General features: G+C 39.0%; 1 protein-coding gene across 1 annotated transcript; it reads left to right on the top strand.

Annotated features, from left to right (window-relative positions):
• The first annotated feature begins 180 nt into the window (after positions 1-180).
• Positions 181-11,733, top strand: KIAA1143 (KIAA1143 ortholog). Its single transcript, XM_062497025.1, has 3 exons — positions 181-288; positions 1,826-1,985; positions 9,351-11,733. The coding sequence occupies exons 1-3, from the start codon at positions 181-183 to the stop codon at positions 9,560-9,562; spliced, it is 480 nt and encodes a 159-aa protein (XP_062353009.1). The 3' UTR covers positions 9,563-11,733.
• The last annotated feature ends 7,133 nt before the right edge of the window (positions 11,734-18,866 follow it).

Here is an 18,866-nt window from a genome sequence, read left to right as displayed (position 1 = left end):
CCAGCAACTCCCGCCCACTCGCCGCTCTAAAATGGCGGTGCTTTTGAATTTGGCGCTCATCGGCGCGGTTCCACCATTTCCCTCCGCGCCCTCCTGCCCCGTTATTGGCCAGGAGCAGGGGAGCGGCCGGAAGGGAGGGGCGGGCTGGCCGCGTCCTTCCCTAAAGCGTGCGCCGTGACAATGAGCAAGAGGAACCAGGTCTCCTACGTGCGGCCGGCCGAGCCCGCTTTCCTCAGCCGCTTCAAGCGGCGGGTCGGGTATCGGGAGGGCCCCACGGTGGACACCAAGGTAACGTCCTGGCCCGCGGGTGGGAAAGGGGCAGCGCCTGCTCCCTGGCGCTTCCTGAGCCTTGATACCCGGCCGTCCCCGCCCCCTGCCTTCTCGCTTGGCGGGCGGTGGGGAAGCGGCGTTCCGGGTTTTGTAACGCAAGGGGGAACCGTAGTTTCTCGCTTACAATCGGCTGAAATCGTCAGTGTAACTTGATTTTCTTCTGTGCTGGCGGATCAAAACCACTGCGCAGCTGCTTTGCACAGCAGCCTGGCAGAGCGGCCGCTTTAGCCCCTCAGTGCCCCCCGAGGGGGCTGTGGGGGCACGGGGGAAACAGCGGTGCTGTCCCAACTTTTAAAAGTCCAGGGTGGTGGAGGAGGGGCGCGGTGTGAAAAAAGCATTCTAAAAGTACGGTAGAAAAATTAGTTGGGAAGGAGTTAACATGGGTTCGAATTGAAAGAGGGGAAATTTAGGTTATATATATATAGAAGAAAATCCTTGACTCCGAGGGTGGTGAGACAGGTTGGCTAGGTTCATTGTGGATGTCCCATCCCTGGAACTGTTCAAGGCCAGGTTGGGTGGGACTCTGAACAACCTGGCCTAGTGGGAGGTGTCCTTGTCCACGGCAAGGGGGTTGGAACTGGATGACCCTTAAGGTCCTTCCCATCCCAAAACATCTTGCTGTAGGTCCGTGGTCATGAACTGCGTTGTGATGGCCGGAAAGGCAAGGCAAAAGGCAGTGGGGTCTGAGCTCTGAGCCAGCTTGTTAGAAGGCAGCCTTTCCTGAGGCACAGTTTTTTTTTTGCTTCCAGTATGATTTTGCATGTGTTTCCCTCTAAGTAGGGTTTTGCAGGGTACCTTAACAAATGAGCTTATTGTTATGTGTGTATGTATATATATATATATATATTCAGTAGATGAAACTAATACTGTCTATACTTTTCTTTACAAAATAAAGTTTTCAGATCCTCTCAGGTCCTCTAATATTGCCAGACTTCAGGTTGCTGCTCTGAGGTTTCCATGACAGAATGTTTAATTAAAAAAAAAAAAATTGCCCCTGTTGATTCTCCTGTCCTAGTGCACAAGTTTGAGAGAGTAGAACAGGAGTATGATCTTCCTTGTGTCCGTGCTGCTTACAGTGATTTGCTTAGCCAGGTTTAATAATCCAGCCACTATGGACCCACATTTCCCTTTGTGCTGTTTTGAGTACAGCATAGAAAATTCAGATTTGGACCCATACATTTAAAGTATTTTATTAGTGTTGCATAGCAGGCAATGCCTGCACAGTCAAGATGGTGAAGAAAAGGAATTAATTTATTGCTTTCGAAGTTCCTGCTGTTCTGGTCTCTAATTGAAAGAGCCCATACTCCCATGCTAGTGGGAATGCCATGTCTCAGTGATAGAATTGGAGTGTCCTTGGACAACTTGTGTTGGAAGGGCCAGGCACTGGCAGCTGTGTCAAGTCTCCTCAATAGCTCTTCTGCAAAAGTGGAACCAAAGAGAATTGGCTGACAACTGGAGTGATGATCAGAATAGCTTTTATTTCTGTCTTTTCCAGAGAGAGCAGCTTCCACTTGTGGATGATGACAGTGACAACGGCAGTGACAAGGAAGATGAGCAGCCTCAAGTGGTGACACTGAAAAAAGGGGACTTGACTGCAGAAGAGGCAATGAAAATTAAACAGCAAATCAAAGAGGCCTTAAAGTCAAAAGAATCAGGTGAACTTCAAATTATTGATTTCTTGCTTTGTGTAGTGAAAGAGATAACCCACAAAACAGGCCTGATACTTGCTCAGCATTCTGCTGTTTAATACTACCTAGTATTAGTTCTGAATTTTTCACCTAAATAATTTGCACTTGTGGTTCCTAATCTCAAGTCATTAAGTACTTATTCAGGCTGTCTGGCTTTTTATAATGGTGTAGTTCTGTACTTCTTGACTTTAACCATCCTCCCTCTAAATACTCCCTTAAATTATTTTTGGTTGTATTATTCCAGTGCAGAGTCTTCTGACATCACCTGTGGTAATTTTTGGACTCATTGACTAGTTCAGCCAAATTTGAAAATGGAGTGGATATTTAAATGGTAATTGTATGAGTTCATGAAAGAGAGTGTCAGGGCAGAGGGATTCGCATCTGTGCTTTGGTAGAAAGAATTGCAGATGTCTTGGGAACGTGTTCACTTAGCTGACTTGTCCATGTGATTGCTTGCTTAAAATCAACCCCAGTATGTGTTGTGACTTGCAAATATATTAAGCAAGATAAACAGATGATACAGTAGTGCCAAAGACCAGCAAGGTCCAGAAAAAAAAAATTTCTCTGCCGCAAAGAATTACACAGAATGGAAAGATGGAAGTGGGGAGGGGCTGCTGCAGTTTGACAGTAACAGTGAGAAACTACAGCTGATGGATACAGTTATGTAAGAATTTCTGTGTCTATTCATTATTCAGTTATGATTGACATAAGTGCTTTGAGCATCCATAAACTTCAGTCATCACACAGGGTGTGATAAAATGTAGCTTTATCTTTTGCTGATAGAAGACTTGACAGATATGGATGTAGCAACTGTTGTCTCTAGTGGAGATGTCTTGACAATGAAGAATATAGGAACTGGAACCTCACAAGTATAAAATAGAAAGGTGAATCATAGAAACTGGGCATCTTCTGTGGTTAGCCATTATGGCTGTTGACAAAAGCTGCAATTGAATTTAGAGCACACTGTGAGGCCTAGCTGTCAATATGACATCCTTAGCTTCTCTGTCTGCTGTTTGGATTTGAAAATTCAGGTTCATACTGTCTTTGTGTAGACATATGTGTTAAAATTCAAATGGTATAAATGAAGAAGTCAGAAACAGAAATGGGACAAAATATGTTGAGACTCCTATATTTTTTGAAAAACAGATTGATGAGAAATCTTAATTTTTAATAACGTAGGTTAGCTTGAAACTAAATAAACCATGTCCTGTTTTCTGCAGGTAGATATGTATTTGTTAGGTCTAAGCAGGTATATGACTTAAACTCCTCTGAGAAAATATGCTCAGCATTGGGGTTACTTGCTGGTGTCTTGTTATTGAAGCTTAATGCATGTAGATGCTTGGCGTCTCAGTTTCTAAAGTTATCACAAAATTTCATTTCACCCTCCTAGTACTGGGAGAAGTTTCAACTTATTGGAAAGAAATGTCATGGCTCTTCTTGAGCACTGGCTTTCTATTCATATAAGCAGCTTGAACTTTAAGTGATCACAGTAGGAGGAAAAAATATTTTGTAAGACTGGGCAAAAAGAAGTAGTTGTCCATGAAAATCTATTGAGGTGGAGTCCATGCTGTGAAAAAAGTGTAAAAAAGCTACCAAGCTGAATACACAGTGTGAAATGGAAGTGTATTTGAATAGAGTGATTGAACTTTTTTGGTGGAAAAAGACTTTTCCTAAGACATGATTGCAAATAGTGAGGATGGCAGTGTTGAGTCCCTGTAGGACTATGTCACCTCTGCTTATTACCCCTTCATCCCTTCAGTTATAGCTTGCATTTGGAGGAAAGAAATCTGTAGAAGTAGGTAGCAGGAATGTTGGGGACTGCTGCCCTCTGTTCTGCATTATTGTGTTCCTATTCACTCATCTGCCTTTGCAGTTAATATGAGAGGTCTTCATGTCCTTTTCCTTTTTATGGCTTATGGGAATAAACAGGGTAAGTGCTGCTGTGTTCCTCTGCTATGGAGAGAGCCCAGTGTGAAATTTTCAATGAAGGGAGGAGTGTGTGACTCTGCTACAACTTGCTGAAGGCTTTTTTGCATTTTGGGCCATTTTTGCACTGCCAATCTGACCCCTAGATTTAAATGTTGATTTCAAGTCTGAGGCAGGTATTTAGACAGCTGTTTACTTCCAGTTTAATAAAGAAAGTTTTGAATAAGATGTGAATTCCTTTTAGTTTTTTGGCTGTCAATTCAGAATATGGGAAATATAAAAAAAGTTTGATGAAAGCATAACTTGGCTGGATTTCATGTTGCTTTGATTTTATTCTCAGAGTTGGAAGTCAAATTAATTTATTGTCTACTAGACCTTACTATACAGTCTCAAATCAGATCATCAGTGAAATTACATGAAGCTAAAAAGGTAATAGGAAAGTAAATTTCCCCACTGATAATCTTCCTTTCTGGCATGCATCAATGCTGAGGCACTTTGATAAATCCTAAGAAACATGCTACTAACTATCTGTTGTAGTTACAGTTTTTTAAAACGTGGGAAGTAATCAGTTTTGAGGCTCTGCCCAGTTCTCTTTTATACTCCTGGTGATTGTCTTCATTTGAAGGACCTTGTCTTCAGGTTTAGGATTGTGATGTTGCTCTAGGATTTGCTGTAACTTGTTTGCATACTTTCTCCTTTGTTTTCTTCTATAACTATTTTGACATGGCTACAGTTTTTGTTTGTTTTGATTTTATTTATTTTTAATTTTAGACACCACATGTTCCCAAGACTTGCATTTTCTTTTATAGATGAGTAACACTTTTGCATTAATTTGGTAAAACCATCTGATTAATGTTGTAGCTGCACTTAGTTGCCTCCTAAGGCAGAACAAATCATAGCTTTCCTGTTGGCTTTTGCAAATAGAGTCCCAGGGATATTTTTTATTTAGAACCAAATCTTTATTATATGAGAACATGTCCTACATTGAAATATTTTTCTCCGTGTTGCAGAGACTCAGGCTTTTTAAAAAGAAGTAATTTGTTTATCAACAGTGCTTTTGCTTGATGTTTTATGCATAATTTTAAAAATTGTCACTGCTGGTTCAGAGACAAAGAAAAATGGTCCTATGAAAAATTAAATTTGCACAAAAGAAAGTATGTGAATTACTGCAAGATATCCCAGTTTATCCCAGCATTCATTACAGTCTATGAAATATTTTTTTTTTTTTTCCGTACTGCTTTTCTACTCATGTGGCCTCTGGGACACTCTGAGATATGCAGATGATCAAATTTGGCAAAAGTTGTCCTTTCTTGTTCAAAGCCTTATAATATTTCTCTTATTTCATTCTATGTGCTGAGTTTTGGGGAAGGACAGGAGAGGGAAGAGACAAGGAAAATACAGTCCTTGCTGTCTTGGCTATTGGAGCCTTTTCTGAACAAGCACAGGCTGTTCTGATTTAAGCAGATTACATCTCACAGAGATAATGCTGCTCTTCATCATATGTGAAATAGCAGGAAACTAAATTAAAGCTAACTTTGCAGTATTTAAGTAAAGAAAACTTTCCCAAGTGTTCTCATAAACAGTTGAAACTGACTACAGAGCAAGAGTGGCCTTCTTATCTTCAAACCACCAGTGTGCTGAATTCCTGGAGTAAATGCTTCCAAAGGCATGCCTAGAGAATGGATGGTCAGAAAGCACTGGAAGGAGCATCTGAAATGGGTGACCTGAACTTCTAACTTTAGAAACCATTAAGAAAAATTTCCAGGTTGCTGTAATTTTTTTCCTCACCTTCTGTCTTTGAATATAAGTATTATAGGCTTCACTGTTCCTCCTGTTGTTCCTGACAGTTTAGTGGTATTTGTTTCCAATTTTCAGTGTTGCCTCATTGACCTGTCTGGATAGAAACTGCTGAAAAGTGGTGCTGCTAGCTACACAAATGACTACTAAATAAAAGAACCTTCTAAAATGAAGAGCAGTATTTCTTTTTCAGACCCTCATTTCTACTTTTATTGTAATATATAACTTGAAATTAAAAGAAAAAAAGAAATGTCTTAGTGGTTTCTTAAATTTATGTCACTTGTGAAGTGAGTTTTCAGCTCAACATCTGACTGTGCTTGTGTGGGTCAACCAGTGTAAAAGTTTGTGATCCAGGTAAATAGCAGCAATGACTAAGAACAGTGGGAATTTGAACTGCTAGTGTAGTTTTTGACTCATTTGTCAGAAGTTGATTTAATTATTTCTCCTGTTCTTCTTTTATGTATTTTACTTTGTGATTTTCAATGTGCTTATCAGAAATCCCACTTTCTATAATGTGTAATACTAACAGAGTGTTTTATTAGGACTCTGCTTTAAAAATTACCAACACTGAGATTGTTTCTTTAGTATTTTTCTTTTTTGCATTGCTTAATATGAGTCAGTTTTTTGTGGGTCTTTGATGCAAACAAAAAAGAGAGCTGGCACATAAGACCCTGATAAAATTACAAAGGATAAAATGAATTCTTTTTTACCAGCTGGAAAAGACAATCTTAACAAATCAACACAAAATTCGTGAACTGCTATATCAAATTCTTTCAAAAAGTGTAGTCTGTCCTCACTCTCTCCACATAAAGGTAAGGTAAGGCTATGGCTACTGTGTTTCCTCATTTGCTTCATTCTTTGTCAAGCACTACCAACGCACACTGCTCTCTGAAGCTGGCCTGGGCTTTGTGCTGAAAGGAATGCCCTTGAGCATATAATGAAATTTTGACTGTGTTTAACCAGGCCAAGAGCTAGAGTAATTTCCTTTGATGCAGAATGACCTGCAAATAGTATTGTAGCTCTGGTGGTCAAGAGCTGAGCTAGTTGCCAGTTTGGTGGAGTTTCTGAGCTTTGCTGTTTGTGCCCTTAGTTCACTGTATGTTTACTGCATATTGCAAAGATACTTATCAGTTTCACCATCTGGTTGGCAAAACAAAATTATTCTGTGCAGTTTACAATGTGAGTAGCAGGACAGTTGTGAGTAAAATTAAAATTTCTGTTCTTTGTTTTTCCATGGGGTAAAAATACGTTGCTGTTCTCTTTTTGTTTATGGATATGCTTTGAACAACACTTTTAAGGAGTTAGGTTTTTAAATTTACCACTCTAAGCAAATGCTCTAATCCATTTGTTTAAGAGTGTCCAATAGGTGTTTGTTTTTTTTTTTTTTTTTTTTTTTTTTTTTTCCTCATGCTTACCCAGTTACTGGTTGTGTTATTTCCACAGCAGTATGGGTACTGTATACAGTACGTAGACAGTTGTGTCCACACGTAAAGGCGGTTTTCCTTATAGATTGATTTTTTTTTTCAGAATTTGGCTTATATTGTGCCTCAGATCTTGTTTAAATTAGAAGATCTGTGCTTCCTAATAAACATTGTATTTATGCAACAATTAGTAAGGGGAATCATTTGCTACTAAACTTCTTAGCGCAAAAATGGAGGCTCAGCTTCTGAGAAAAAGGATGCACAATGTATTCAGATTCATTAGGTGTGATAGGCTTTTGGGAGTTCTATTTCCCTCCCAAAGTTTACTGTAGGCATTTCCTAAACTTCCGTATCACATGTAAAGCATCTAAACAGCTTAGCTATCTGTGCAAAGTTCACAATGGATCTACTGAGAACTGTACTTTTCATATCTACATTTTATTATTGCTGCTAATTCCTTGTTACTGTAATGCTTTTCTAATGTGCCGAGACTGAAGTATTTTCCCCCAAACCTGGTTAGTTATTTTCTGCACAGTAATATTTTCTCATAAACTAGTGTAGAATCATAGAATCAAGGAATTGTTTGGTTTGGAGAAAACCTCTAGGATCCATGGAGCCCCACTTATTAAAGTTGTTTAGCTTTGCTGCCACTAAACCATGTCCTCAAGTGCCATGTATTCTTTGAATACTACAAGGGATGGTGTTTCCACTACTTCCCTGGACAACTTGTTCCAATGCCTGACTACTCTCACTGTGAAGAAATTTTTCCTGGTATGCAATCTAAATTTTCCCGCATGGCCATTTGTTGTCCTATTGCTTGTTACTTGGGAGAAGGGACTGATGCCTATCTCACTACAATCTCCTTTCAGGCAGTTGCAGAGAGAGATGAGGTCTCCCCTGAGCTCCTTTTCTTAGGACTGGAGACCCCTGGGTCCCTCAGCTGCTTCTCAATAAGATTTGTGCTCCAGCTCACCACCGTATGCACCTTTTGGAAGTATGCGTTCCATAGAAGCCACTGGAAGAATTGGTGCCTAGTTTTTCGAGCTAGGTTTCTTATTTAAGAGGGTCTCTAAGGCATTCTAAGTGAAATTTCCCACTGAAACGGTCTTTGTTTGTACCACACAACAATTAAGAAGCCATATTCATTAGTTGTATTGTTTTGAGAATGCACTGAAGAGAGTTTCAGCTAGTGCTGTGTAGAAAGCCCTGAAAAGTTAAGTCTTCTGCCATAGTGCTGATATACTGAGAAAAGAATTTGTGCTATAGAGAACAGTTATTTATTGGCTATAATTAAATATCACATAATCTTGTCAAACACATTTTTGTTGAGTGATGAATTTCACAAAAGTAATTTAGGAAAATTATCTTGCACAGAACCTATAGCTCCTTAACATTTTGTCACATATACATTATAAAAATTGCAAATTACTGCAGCATGAACCTTTGTGTCTGATTCATGACTTTGGAATTGTACTTTATCTTCCAGAAATACTGCCCTGATGCTGTTACTTATGCAGTAGCTCCACCTGATAATCATGGAAGGGACTTCTCCTGTTGTCTGCTCCTCTACATGTACTAGAGAAAAATTAGTCAGTTGGAATAGTTGGGTGATTTTGCAGATACAAAGAAACCCTGAAACTCTCTTCCATTATGATAATGAACGGAAGGTTTATTAACACATGATCTTTTCAGCTGTCTCAGCAAGACAGAATATATTAGGGAAACAAGTTTTTCTAGTTTATGTGCCATTTTGTTATTTAAAGAGATGGCATAATTCTGAAATAAGTGCATTTATTGTAATGAATTTTGCAAATACTGAAGCAGAGTGAGAGCATCCTATGAAATTGTCCACTCCATTTTGGTAAGTGGATGTGAATGGAATGTGTGGGAAAAGCTCTACTGTTCATAGGCTCTTGTAAGTTAGAGCTCTGGTTAGTGAAACCCTGTTTCTAATGGGAACTGCAGGAGGATTGTTTTCACAGGCTGGCTGCTGTGGAGCAGGTATGTGTACATGAAGGATCTTCATTGATACAGAGTTTATTACCAAAAAGTACATTTTCATGATTGTTGTATTCTCTCAGAGGTCTCACTGAACTTGGTTCAAGGTCATGGTGTTCAGGATAATAGTGAAGGTCTGTGTGTGTTTGTGAACATGTGCACATGAGTTCTGATTTTGTCTTTATTACAGATGATGAACCAGAACCTGCTGATGGAAAAATTGTGTTCAGGAAACCAGCCAAACGTTCATCAGAGAAGTGTTTGGACTTCAATATAAGTTCAAGTAAGAAGATGAAAGAAGCAAAGAAAACTAAGAGAGAAGCAACTACTTCTCAGAGTACAGCTAAACAAGTAAAAAACAGCAGTCTTCTCTCGTTTGATGATGAGGAAAATGATGATTAGGGGTTGTATTTTTTTATATTTTCTTTGGTCTTCTAGAGACCTGAATAACATTGAGGGCTTTCATAGGAAATGAGGCATGGTATCTGAGTCTTCTCTTACTTTGTTATAATCCAACTAGAGAAGCATAGTATAAAGTTAGCAAGAGTGAAGTCTTTCAGCTAGTTGGAACTATGTGCATGTCTTTATTTTAAAAGATAATCTAACCATGTATGTAAAAGCTATTTGAGGTCACAAATGAGTAGCAAAATATACCTGTATATATTCAGCTTACAGACTTTCAGTCAATCAATTTTAAAATGCCCTCCATAATTAAAATGTATTTCCTCTATATTGAATAGCCTTAGTTGACAGTTGTGCGATTTTTTTTTTATCTGTTGTTATTGACATTCAAGAGAGACATTTCATTGCTTTGAAACAGAAACTGAAGTTTTCTGTCTTGTAGCTTAACAAAAGTTTGCACAACTTTTGCATTTGTGATTTGCAAGATTAGCTCTTTGCAGAGCCTTGCAGTAAATGAGGCTGCAGTTGCTAAAGCCATGTAGTCTTGATCCTGTCTTTGGTGAATGCAGTCTAAGAAACATCAAATTCATTTGAATTAGTTGTGATAGCAAGGTATGAAAATTTTGATTCTAGTTGATGGTATCAACTAATGCAAAATAAGCCTAAACTGTTGGAGATTCTACACTTTGGTTTTGACACTGATGAACTCAGTGGTTTTGTGGTGTTTTGGGATTTTTTTTAAAGTATATTTTTTTCAGTTGGCTAGTTATGTGTTCAAATTATTTGGGATCTCAGGCAGCTTGTTAAAAAAAAATGTATTTTATCTTTAAGCAGTGGAAAACCATTAATGTAGCTTTCTTCAAGTAGGGGGGAAGTTGTAAATAGGGAATTTAAATGAAGTAACATCATAGCTGTGTGCATCTTGGTTTGACAGTTTCTGGGGCAGACATTCCAAAATTAGTTACTGCCCCTTTTAGTTTTAACTGCTCTCATTTTACCAGTAAGCAGAGATGAAAGCAAGAACATATAAGTGAGAAAATAACAGTTTACTAAAAAAATGAAACAGCAACAGTCAGGATAACAGTAATCATCACTAGATAAAATATGCTGAATCCCATGGATTGCTCAGGAGAAATGAAAACAAGGTGGCAGAGAAACTCCTTCCCAAAAGTATTGGGCTACATAGAAGACCACGTGGTTCAGGGGACAAAGACAAACTGGAGGAGAAACCCCTCCTCCTGACCATGTGGTGGAGAGAGAACAAAGGGAAAAAAGCCACCGCAGCATCTGAAACTATGTGATTCTAAAAGTCCCTCTTATCCCAAACAACTAACAAGGAACAAGGACAAAGCAAGAAGAAACCTGGACTCCAGAACCAGTCAAATGCTGCTGATCAATTTGTTCCACATCACCTGGCAGCAGCTCCATCAACGACAGCAGCTGGAACTGGTCAATGGCTGGAACTCAAGGAGGGACTTGGCCTCCTCCTCAGCAAAAGATGACAGGCAGATGCCTGGGGCAGCCTGGGCTCCACGTCCTCCTGCTGCAGCTGAGCACTGGTGGGGGGCTGGAGTGACTGTGTGGAGCGGGGGCTGTTCTGTGTTGTCCATTGTGGTGCCATGGCTGGCCGTCCAGGGTGACAGCAATGAAAAAGGAAGGGAAAATGTCTGAAAAGAAAGTCCTCCCTGGTCCAGAGACCAAAACAAAGGGGAGCTTCTGCCTTGTGCTGCCTCAGCTTCTAGTAGCTAGCAGAAATGAAAGAGAGGCCTATGTGAATGTTGTCCTAGTTTTAAAGGGATCCTGGCGTCTCCTGCCTCCATGAACCTGGGGCAAGACCCTCTGGTTCTGCTTCCGACCCCCCCAGGTCGTAAAGGGAGAGTAACAATGTCAGACAGACAGGTGTAGAAAGAATGTGCTAATTTCAGCATCTTTTCTGTGACAGGACAGAAACGACACTGAGAGCTGATGGACTTTGGGAGAACAAGGTGATGGAAATGTGATTTGTGACTTTGAAATTATTTGGATGTATGGTGTGTTCTGTAACCATATGAAACCAGCTCTGCTGCATGACAGGACATTTGAAATTATTTGGCCTGTAAAGCTTCATTAAGGAGCAAATTTCAAGTTGCTGTGTGAAACAGCTGGTTTTAGTTTGTTCATCTGGTAGTAAATTATAAATTATGTTTTAAGTGGTCCAAAGATATTTTAATAAAAATTTCAGTACATGAAATGAATTTTTATTTTTGCCTCTTGATATTGAAGCCTCCTGTGCCTGCTGCCTGTCTCCCTACACACCAGCTTCCTGCAGTATAATATCAGATGCAAGTCTGCACACTGTTTCACACTGTTTGTGTGAGTACATGTTACCCTGATTTTGAAAATTACTAGATCTCTTGTCCTTTCAGAAAACTGAAACCAGACCTGTAAATGGATATTAAAGTCTTGTTGCACTGGTTGTGAGAGAGGTACTGTGTGACAACCTGATTATTCCCATGAGGACATGCTACATTTGTAAATACATAATTTTTCTATATTCTCTATATATAAAAGAAGAAAAAATTCAAGAAGTACGGAACCAAAGGTTCCCAGGGATTAATATTTCCATTTATTTTGTATACTTTAAACTTGTTTGAATTAATTAAAAATATATACAAATATATACATACACACCCATGAGTAGTCTTGTAGCATTCCAGCGAACAAAAGAAATATTTGGGCATATGTCAACAATGGAGTAAATACTCTGACTTGCTGAGACTCATCTGAAAGAAAGAATTAACCATTGGCTGCTTACTTAAACTTTTCTGCTTCTATTCATCAGCATAGAAATACATTTGCTTACATTTTTCTTGCACAACTTGGAAGCTCATGACTTGAGCTGTGAGGCAGTTTAGGAGACATGGCTGTCAAGATAAATGCTTGCCCAGGCCCAGAGAGCATTTGGTTTTACCTTAAAATTAGAGAAACCCTCATAAATATGCAGTTGAACTGGCCTGTTTAAAATAAGATCGAGATCTTGTTTGATTCTGGATAGTAATTGCATTTAAATGAAAGTTACCATTTTTAGTGAAAAGGAGACTGACAGTAAAAGGAGGGTTACCTTGAAGTACTGAGTGCAGTATTTCTGCTTATTGAGTGCAGTACTTTTGCTCAATCATTCTTCTTGATCTACAACCGCATGACAGATGTCTGGAATGCAAGAGTTTACTTGGAAATAATGAATTAAAAGGCATTTAATTGTTGTTCAGGCAACACAGCAGGGGAAAGAAAGGTGGATATGGAAGCTTGGATTCTTTCCTTTATTCCGACTGATTTCTCCAGGAGGAGACTTTGTATTCATTGTATTTCACTCCCCGTTCACCCAACAGTAACTAATTGAATAGATTTATTAAGAAATGTGAGTGATGCACAGGAGCATTTTAATCAAGTAGTCATGTGAAAATTCAGTGTTTTTACCATGACACACCCGGAAAATCGCACACACTATCAGCTCCCCACGGAACCTGTGATTAAAGAGAATAATTACTTGTTCATTTAGGGGAGAAATGTGAAACTCCGAAGCAATCACCTGTACAAATGGGCCATGAGAAAATAATAACTGCAACTTTCTTATAAAGGGGAAGGTGAAGTTAAGTACATGGAACATGAGGCTAGAACAAGAAAGGACAATTTTCCTGGGTTTTCCTTCTCTCTTGGTCTTGTTTGCCCCCATTCCCAGCCCTTTTCCCCTCCTGTAGTAGACAATGTATATGCATTTATTTTCTCATGGAGTTTGCCCAGTTAAATGTGAGAGCAGTGCTGGAGGAGCAAGGTGAGAGTAGCTGAGGCTTGTTACCCACTACAAGAGTCTTGGTCAGATGTGGCCTGTTACCTCATATGGGAATCTTGCATAGTTTCTATTAAAAAAATACTTGAAATTTCTTGGTTCATTAAGACTAAAACATTCATTGATAGTGTTAGCTGAGTAGTGAGGTGCAACAAATCTGGGAACTGTAGTAGCATTACAGCAACAGATGCTTATAATGGAGGCTTTTTACATTGTAAAGGTGCTTGGATGTCAATAGGAGAGGTGAGATGCTCTATCACCTTAATTTCTTTTGAAGAACCTATAATTTCTCTAAAGGTGAATCATCAAGAATGCTGCATTCTTGATAGAATGAACAAGAGAATGCACATGTGGGCAGGTGACCCAGGAGTTCCTACCTTTGATTGTATTTCTGAAATAAAAACAAGTTTGTTTTGCAAAGTTTGAACTTTGCTGAAGTTCATTTCATTGTCCTAAAGAGGAAAGGATGAGTCAGAATTCTATTCTGATAGGTTTTTTGTCCAGCACTTTTCCTAGAAGTATCATTTGGAGGACCAAAGACTGTGTTTTACAGGCACTGAGCACAAGGAGCCTGTATTGAGAGGTTTTAATTACGCATTTTTTAAGTTTCATCACAGGACTTAATGTCCTTTTCTTACAGTGCTTCAATATAATCCTGTTAGGAAGCTGCAGATTTAAAATTAAGCAGGAAGCAGCAATGCCATTGTTTCAGCTGATTGTTTCCCTTATGCTGTAGTGTATTAACAAAGTAATGCTTCACTTGGCTGTGCAGAGCCAACTGTGTTCTCAAGGACATCAGGCTTGCCAGCAGATGAGTCATTATCTTTTGTGCAGCACAAGAGGTATGATGTGCAGCCTCAGCAAGTGTTTGTCCACTGAAGTTGGTTAATAACCTATAGGCCTCTCCCATGGCAAGATGCCATAAATCAATCCTTTGTGCAGCGAACAGAAAGGCTAGTGTATCAGCTGCCTCTTCAGTATCATCCCTTTATTCGCATTCCTAGAGCAAGGTACTAAACCGCAAAGACATTTTTCATGCTGTAGACCTTCTCTTCTACCCCGCTTCCTTTGAGAGCATTTCACAGGCAGCAGTCACAAAGATAGCCATTAAAACCAGGGGAGACACACCTTAGGGTTATTATATGTGACTGCAACCTCCTGTAGACTTCCTCAAGATATTGAGAATGTATAAAATATCAGAACCAGCCTCTGGGGAGTAACTTCCTCCTGGGGAAAATGAATGGGATCAGCCAGGAAAATTACATAAGATTGATTTACTGTTATTTACCTCACTGTTAACGTATTTTTTTGTTGAAGGTAAAGCAACAGCTAGTAAAGTAGTTCTTTCCCTCTTATCAGAAGTGGCTTTGGTGCCATTCCAATCCATATGGCAAAGGATTTGTTTTCCTTTACTCTGGTGACAGTTCTCAGTGCCGTGCCTGATTAGTTAAGGCCATGGGCAAGAGGGAGCTACCTTGTAAGAGGCAGAAGTTATTAGATGAAGTGTTGTCAAGCCTCTGTAGGATAATGGTGATCACTGCACACTTTTAGTTTTGATATCATGAAAGAGTTGTTCCCTTAGGGACAGCACAGTAACAACGAACTTTAAAAGGGCCGATTATAAAACTATGAGGAAAATGGTTAACAGCAGGCTGAAGGGCAAAGAGAAGTACTTAAAAACCACAGAGATCTGCCTGGAGGCTATTTAAGAACATTGTATTAGAGGCACAGATGGTTTGTATACCTCTGAGCAAAAACAGCCTATGAGGAAGGATGAAACTCACAGGGTTACGTGGGAGAAAAGCATGAGTATAGAAAGGTTGAAATGCATCACTTAAAGATGATGACTGTCTGAATGACAGACAAGGGAGTGTTACTAGGAGAGTGGAGAGAGCTGGAAAGTCAGTGCTAAGACTATAGCAGCTGCTAACTCTGGATCCCCAGGATGAAGCACTGAAAATAGTGAGTTTAATAAAGTCAAGACCACTCTGCCTCTGAAGTCTGGGCTACTGCACATGAGACAATCAGAAAAAGCAGCATACTGTTAATCTGAGTCAGCTAGCACAAGCCAAAATCTTAATAAAGCAGTCTGCATTTTTAATGTGTTACCAGGCCAAATTTAAGAGTAAAGGAGTAGACTCAATCATAGTTATTCTATGCAAGGACTTTATTTTGATCTTGTGTTTTATATAGTTCCAAAAACACTTTCAATCTTTGCTGAAGAAGGTAGGAGATTTAAAAAAAAAAAAAAAAAAAAAAAGGGAAATGGAACAGTCCTAAAAGATCTGATTTTAGTAGATGAAAAAACCCTACATAAAACCCTGGTAAAAGGAAACAAACCTTATCTGTTCTGACACACTGAAACAGCTTTGGGCTGTGAGAGACTATCTGATAAGGATGAAGTGAGGTTTGCAACAGCATTTTTACACTGATGTGTAATTGGACAGATGTGGAATTTTATTGTTGTATATCAGAACAAGAACACACTGATTATAAATTAGGCACGGGACATCTCAAGTATCACAAACCTGATGATGTGTGCAGAAAGAGCCCGTGTGAAATCAATGAAAGCTATTTTTTGGTTTAAAACCAAGGAAAGGCAGGGGAAGGTTAGAACAACTTATATTTGCAATAAAACCTTGATGCACACAGTCTCACTGGTACTAGAGCCCTGGTATCTAGGCTGTTTTATTGTCAAATTGAAGCAAACAATTCAGCTGCCCGAGTCCCTTCTTTTCTCCTCTGACATGCCAACTATCTTGAGAGAAGAGATTAAGCATTGTTCTGATGAGTGCTGCAGCAGCAGTAGCTTTATAATTTAAGGGCTACATAAAATTTATGGAGCACTGAGAAGAGCTTAAATCAATTTTATGATTTTCATAAATTATTTCAGGCTGATGAATTTTGTGCAAAAAGCCAGTGATGTTTGAGTTGTTTATCCAATGGACAACATTGAAATCAGGGATTTTCAAAGGCACCTGTGGGAATAATGTGTCTGAGTTTTATGGGAGATAGAAGACTTGTTCCTCTGAGCTATGCAGTATTCCAATGTAAATTTTTAATCATTCCAAATTGCTTAAAACACTTGGTAAAAATCAAAATTAGAATATTGGGTTGTGGTTGTTTTCTTTAAAAGAACTGAGTAGATATTAGTTGCTATAAAGTTGTTTATTGTAAAGGTACGTCAGTCTTGAAGGGCAGAGGGTTTTAAGCATTAAAGTTCATTCTAAAAATTTTTGGTATCGAGTTTTAAATAGAAGTAAAGTTTTAATTAGAATCAGAAGTAGCTTTTGGTGCAAGGCCCCGGGAAGGCCAAAGTTGCACCCGCAGCTCTTATCTTCTTTTGAGCGAGGATGATAGCAGTGTCAGGAGAGAAGAAAGAAAGAGCGTCTCTCCCCAGTGCATAATACTTATATACAAATTACCTAATAAACTGAAAACATGAATCTGAAGCATTTCTTCTTAACCTATTAGAATTTTAGTTCCTTGGCATGCCACTTTACATATAAACTATGCATATAGTCTATCTGTTTTATCTAGAAAATTTAAGCAATATTCTTACCATATTTTTATTATGTCTAAAACTATGTTCTTGGAGCCTTACAGAGACTTCTTTTCAAGACTTGTTCTCTACACTGATATCTAGGACTGTGTTTTTAAACTCTCACTGAAACTTGTCAATCTCTCTCTGAGTTCCTCAGAGAGGCCTCTGTTTGAGATTCCAACATCAGGAGGGTGAAATTCAGAGCAATTTTGAAATTTCATTTAAATGCTTCATATGCTTTTAAAAAGTGGATGGAGAGCCTGTAATTCTACTTCAAGTGACAAAACAGTCTGACACTTGTAGAATTAAGCCTTTTACAACAGTGTATTTTTGGGTTGTTGTTTAGTCCCCATTTACTGAGGAGCCTTGTTCTGCCTGCTTCACACTGTATCTGCAGATTACTTCAGCTGCTAAAGAGAAGGATCTGCCTGTAGAGAAAGAGAAACTAGCTGGTCCCTTATAGCACATCAAGATTTTATAATAGGACAAATATAATTCCATACATTACATATATGAATAGAGATTGAACTTCCCTTCTGGACAAGTAACTAGAGCTGATAGGATGCAATTCCCATTTTGTCCTAATTTTGGGTGTTACTGGTGATTGAAAGAGATTTCCTCTCCCTGGGCATTATGGTCATCAGGATACAGGTAGGTTAGAGACCTTTCATCTGATTGGGACTCCTCTGAGCTATAATTTTCATGTATTATTTTCTGCATTTTAAGCTGCTCCAACTCCTCTAAGCTAATATCATTGTGCTCCAAATTATTTCACACTGGATATACTAAACATGGTATTAACAGAAAGAACCACTGCTGAATTCCTGTACACTGGATGGGCAACTTGAGATAAATTATTTACTCATCTTACTACATTGTCTTCAGTGAAATTACACTGATAGATACTGAGCTCCTTACTAAATCTGAACAAAGTAGTCTGAGGTAAGTGGGTTTAAATTCAAAGAAGTTAAGGGTGGGACACTCCAGGATAGCCAACAATACACATAAATAACGGGAGCTTCTTACTCAGTGGTCATTATTCTACAGGAGGGGATTTGTGACTGCTGTGAGTTAAACACTGAACACAGTTCATGGTGTGAGGAAAGCTAATGCGACTTCAGCTCTATAAATTAATGTGTTATGGAGAAGAAATGAGAAGTAATCTTGGCCAATTATTCTCTGCTTCAGACCTTAGCTGAACTAATGAGTCTACTTTTGTGCATTATACTTCAAAAAAGAAAAATACAGTCCAATTGGAAATTCCAACAGAAAGTAGTGGCTTGATCAGGAGTCTAGAAAACATGAACTGTAAGACTGAAAGAAGTGGGTAGTACATCTAGAGAAAGGACATACAGGGAAAGGAGTAGGAATGTGATACCAGTGTTCAGTCATATATAGCTTACTGCAAAGAGGGAAGTTGTAAATTGTTCTGTGTCCACTGGGAATACAAAAAGAACTAAGAGATATAAATTGTAGCCAAGGAGATTTAAGGAAGACATTAGGACAGGCTTTCCATCTCTAACAGTAGTGAAATATTGAAACAGATTGCCTGGGGAGGTTGTGGGATCTTCATTGCCAGACATTTTTAAGAACAGGTTAGGCAAACTTCTGTCAGGAATGATTTGGGCATAATTGATCCTGCCTTAGGGCAGAGGCTGGACTAGATGACCTTGCAAGGTCCCTTTCAGCTCTACTTTCAATGGTTCTCTTATTAGAAATGCTGATGACATATTACTAGGACCTCACCATGCTTTTCAGAAGCAAAAACATGCTGTAGCCATGGCAAGAGTCAGATTTAAACTGACAGTGTCTGGGAAAAGGTATCAGCTCAAGGTTGATATCCGCCACGTTTAATTACTAACACTTGAATATATGTAACACAGATGGACTTGTTCAACAGATAAATACCTGTGGGTTACGCTACTATGAGTCTT

Source organism: Cinclus cinclus, chromosome 1 (genome assembly GCF_963662255.1).
Source record: "Cinclus cinclus chromosome 1, bCinCin1.1, whole genome shotgun sequence".
Classification (NCBI taxonomy): Eukaryota; Metazoa; Chordata; class Aves; order Passeriformes; family Cinclidae; genus Cinclus; species Cinclus cinclus.
The sequence above is the reverse complement of the archived record's forward strand: the minus strand, read 5'-3'. Positions and strand labels throughout refer to the sequence as shown.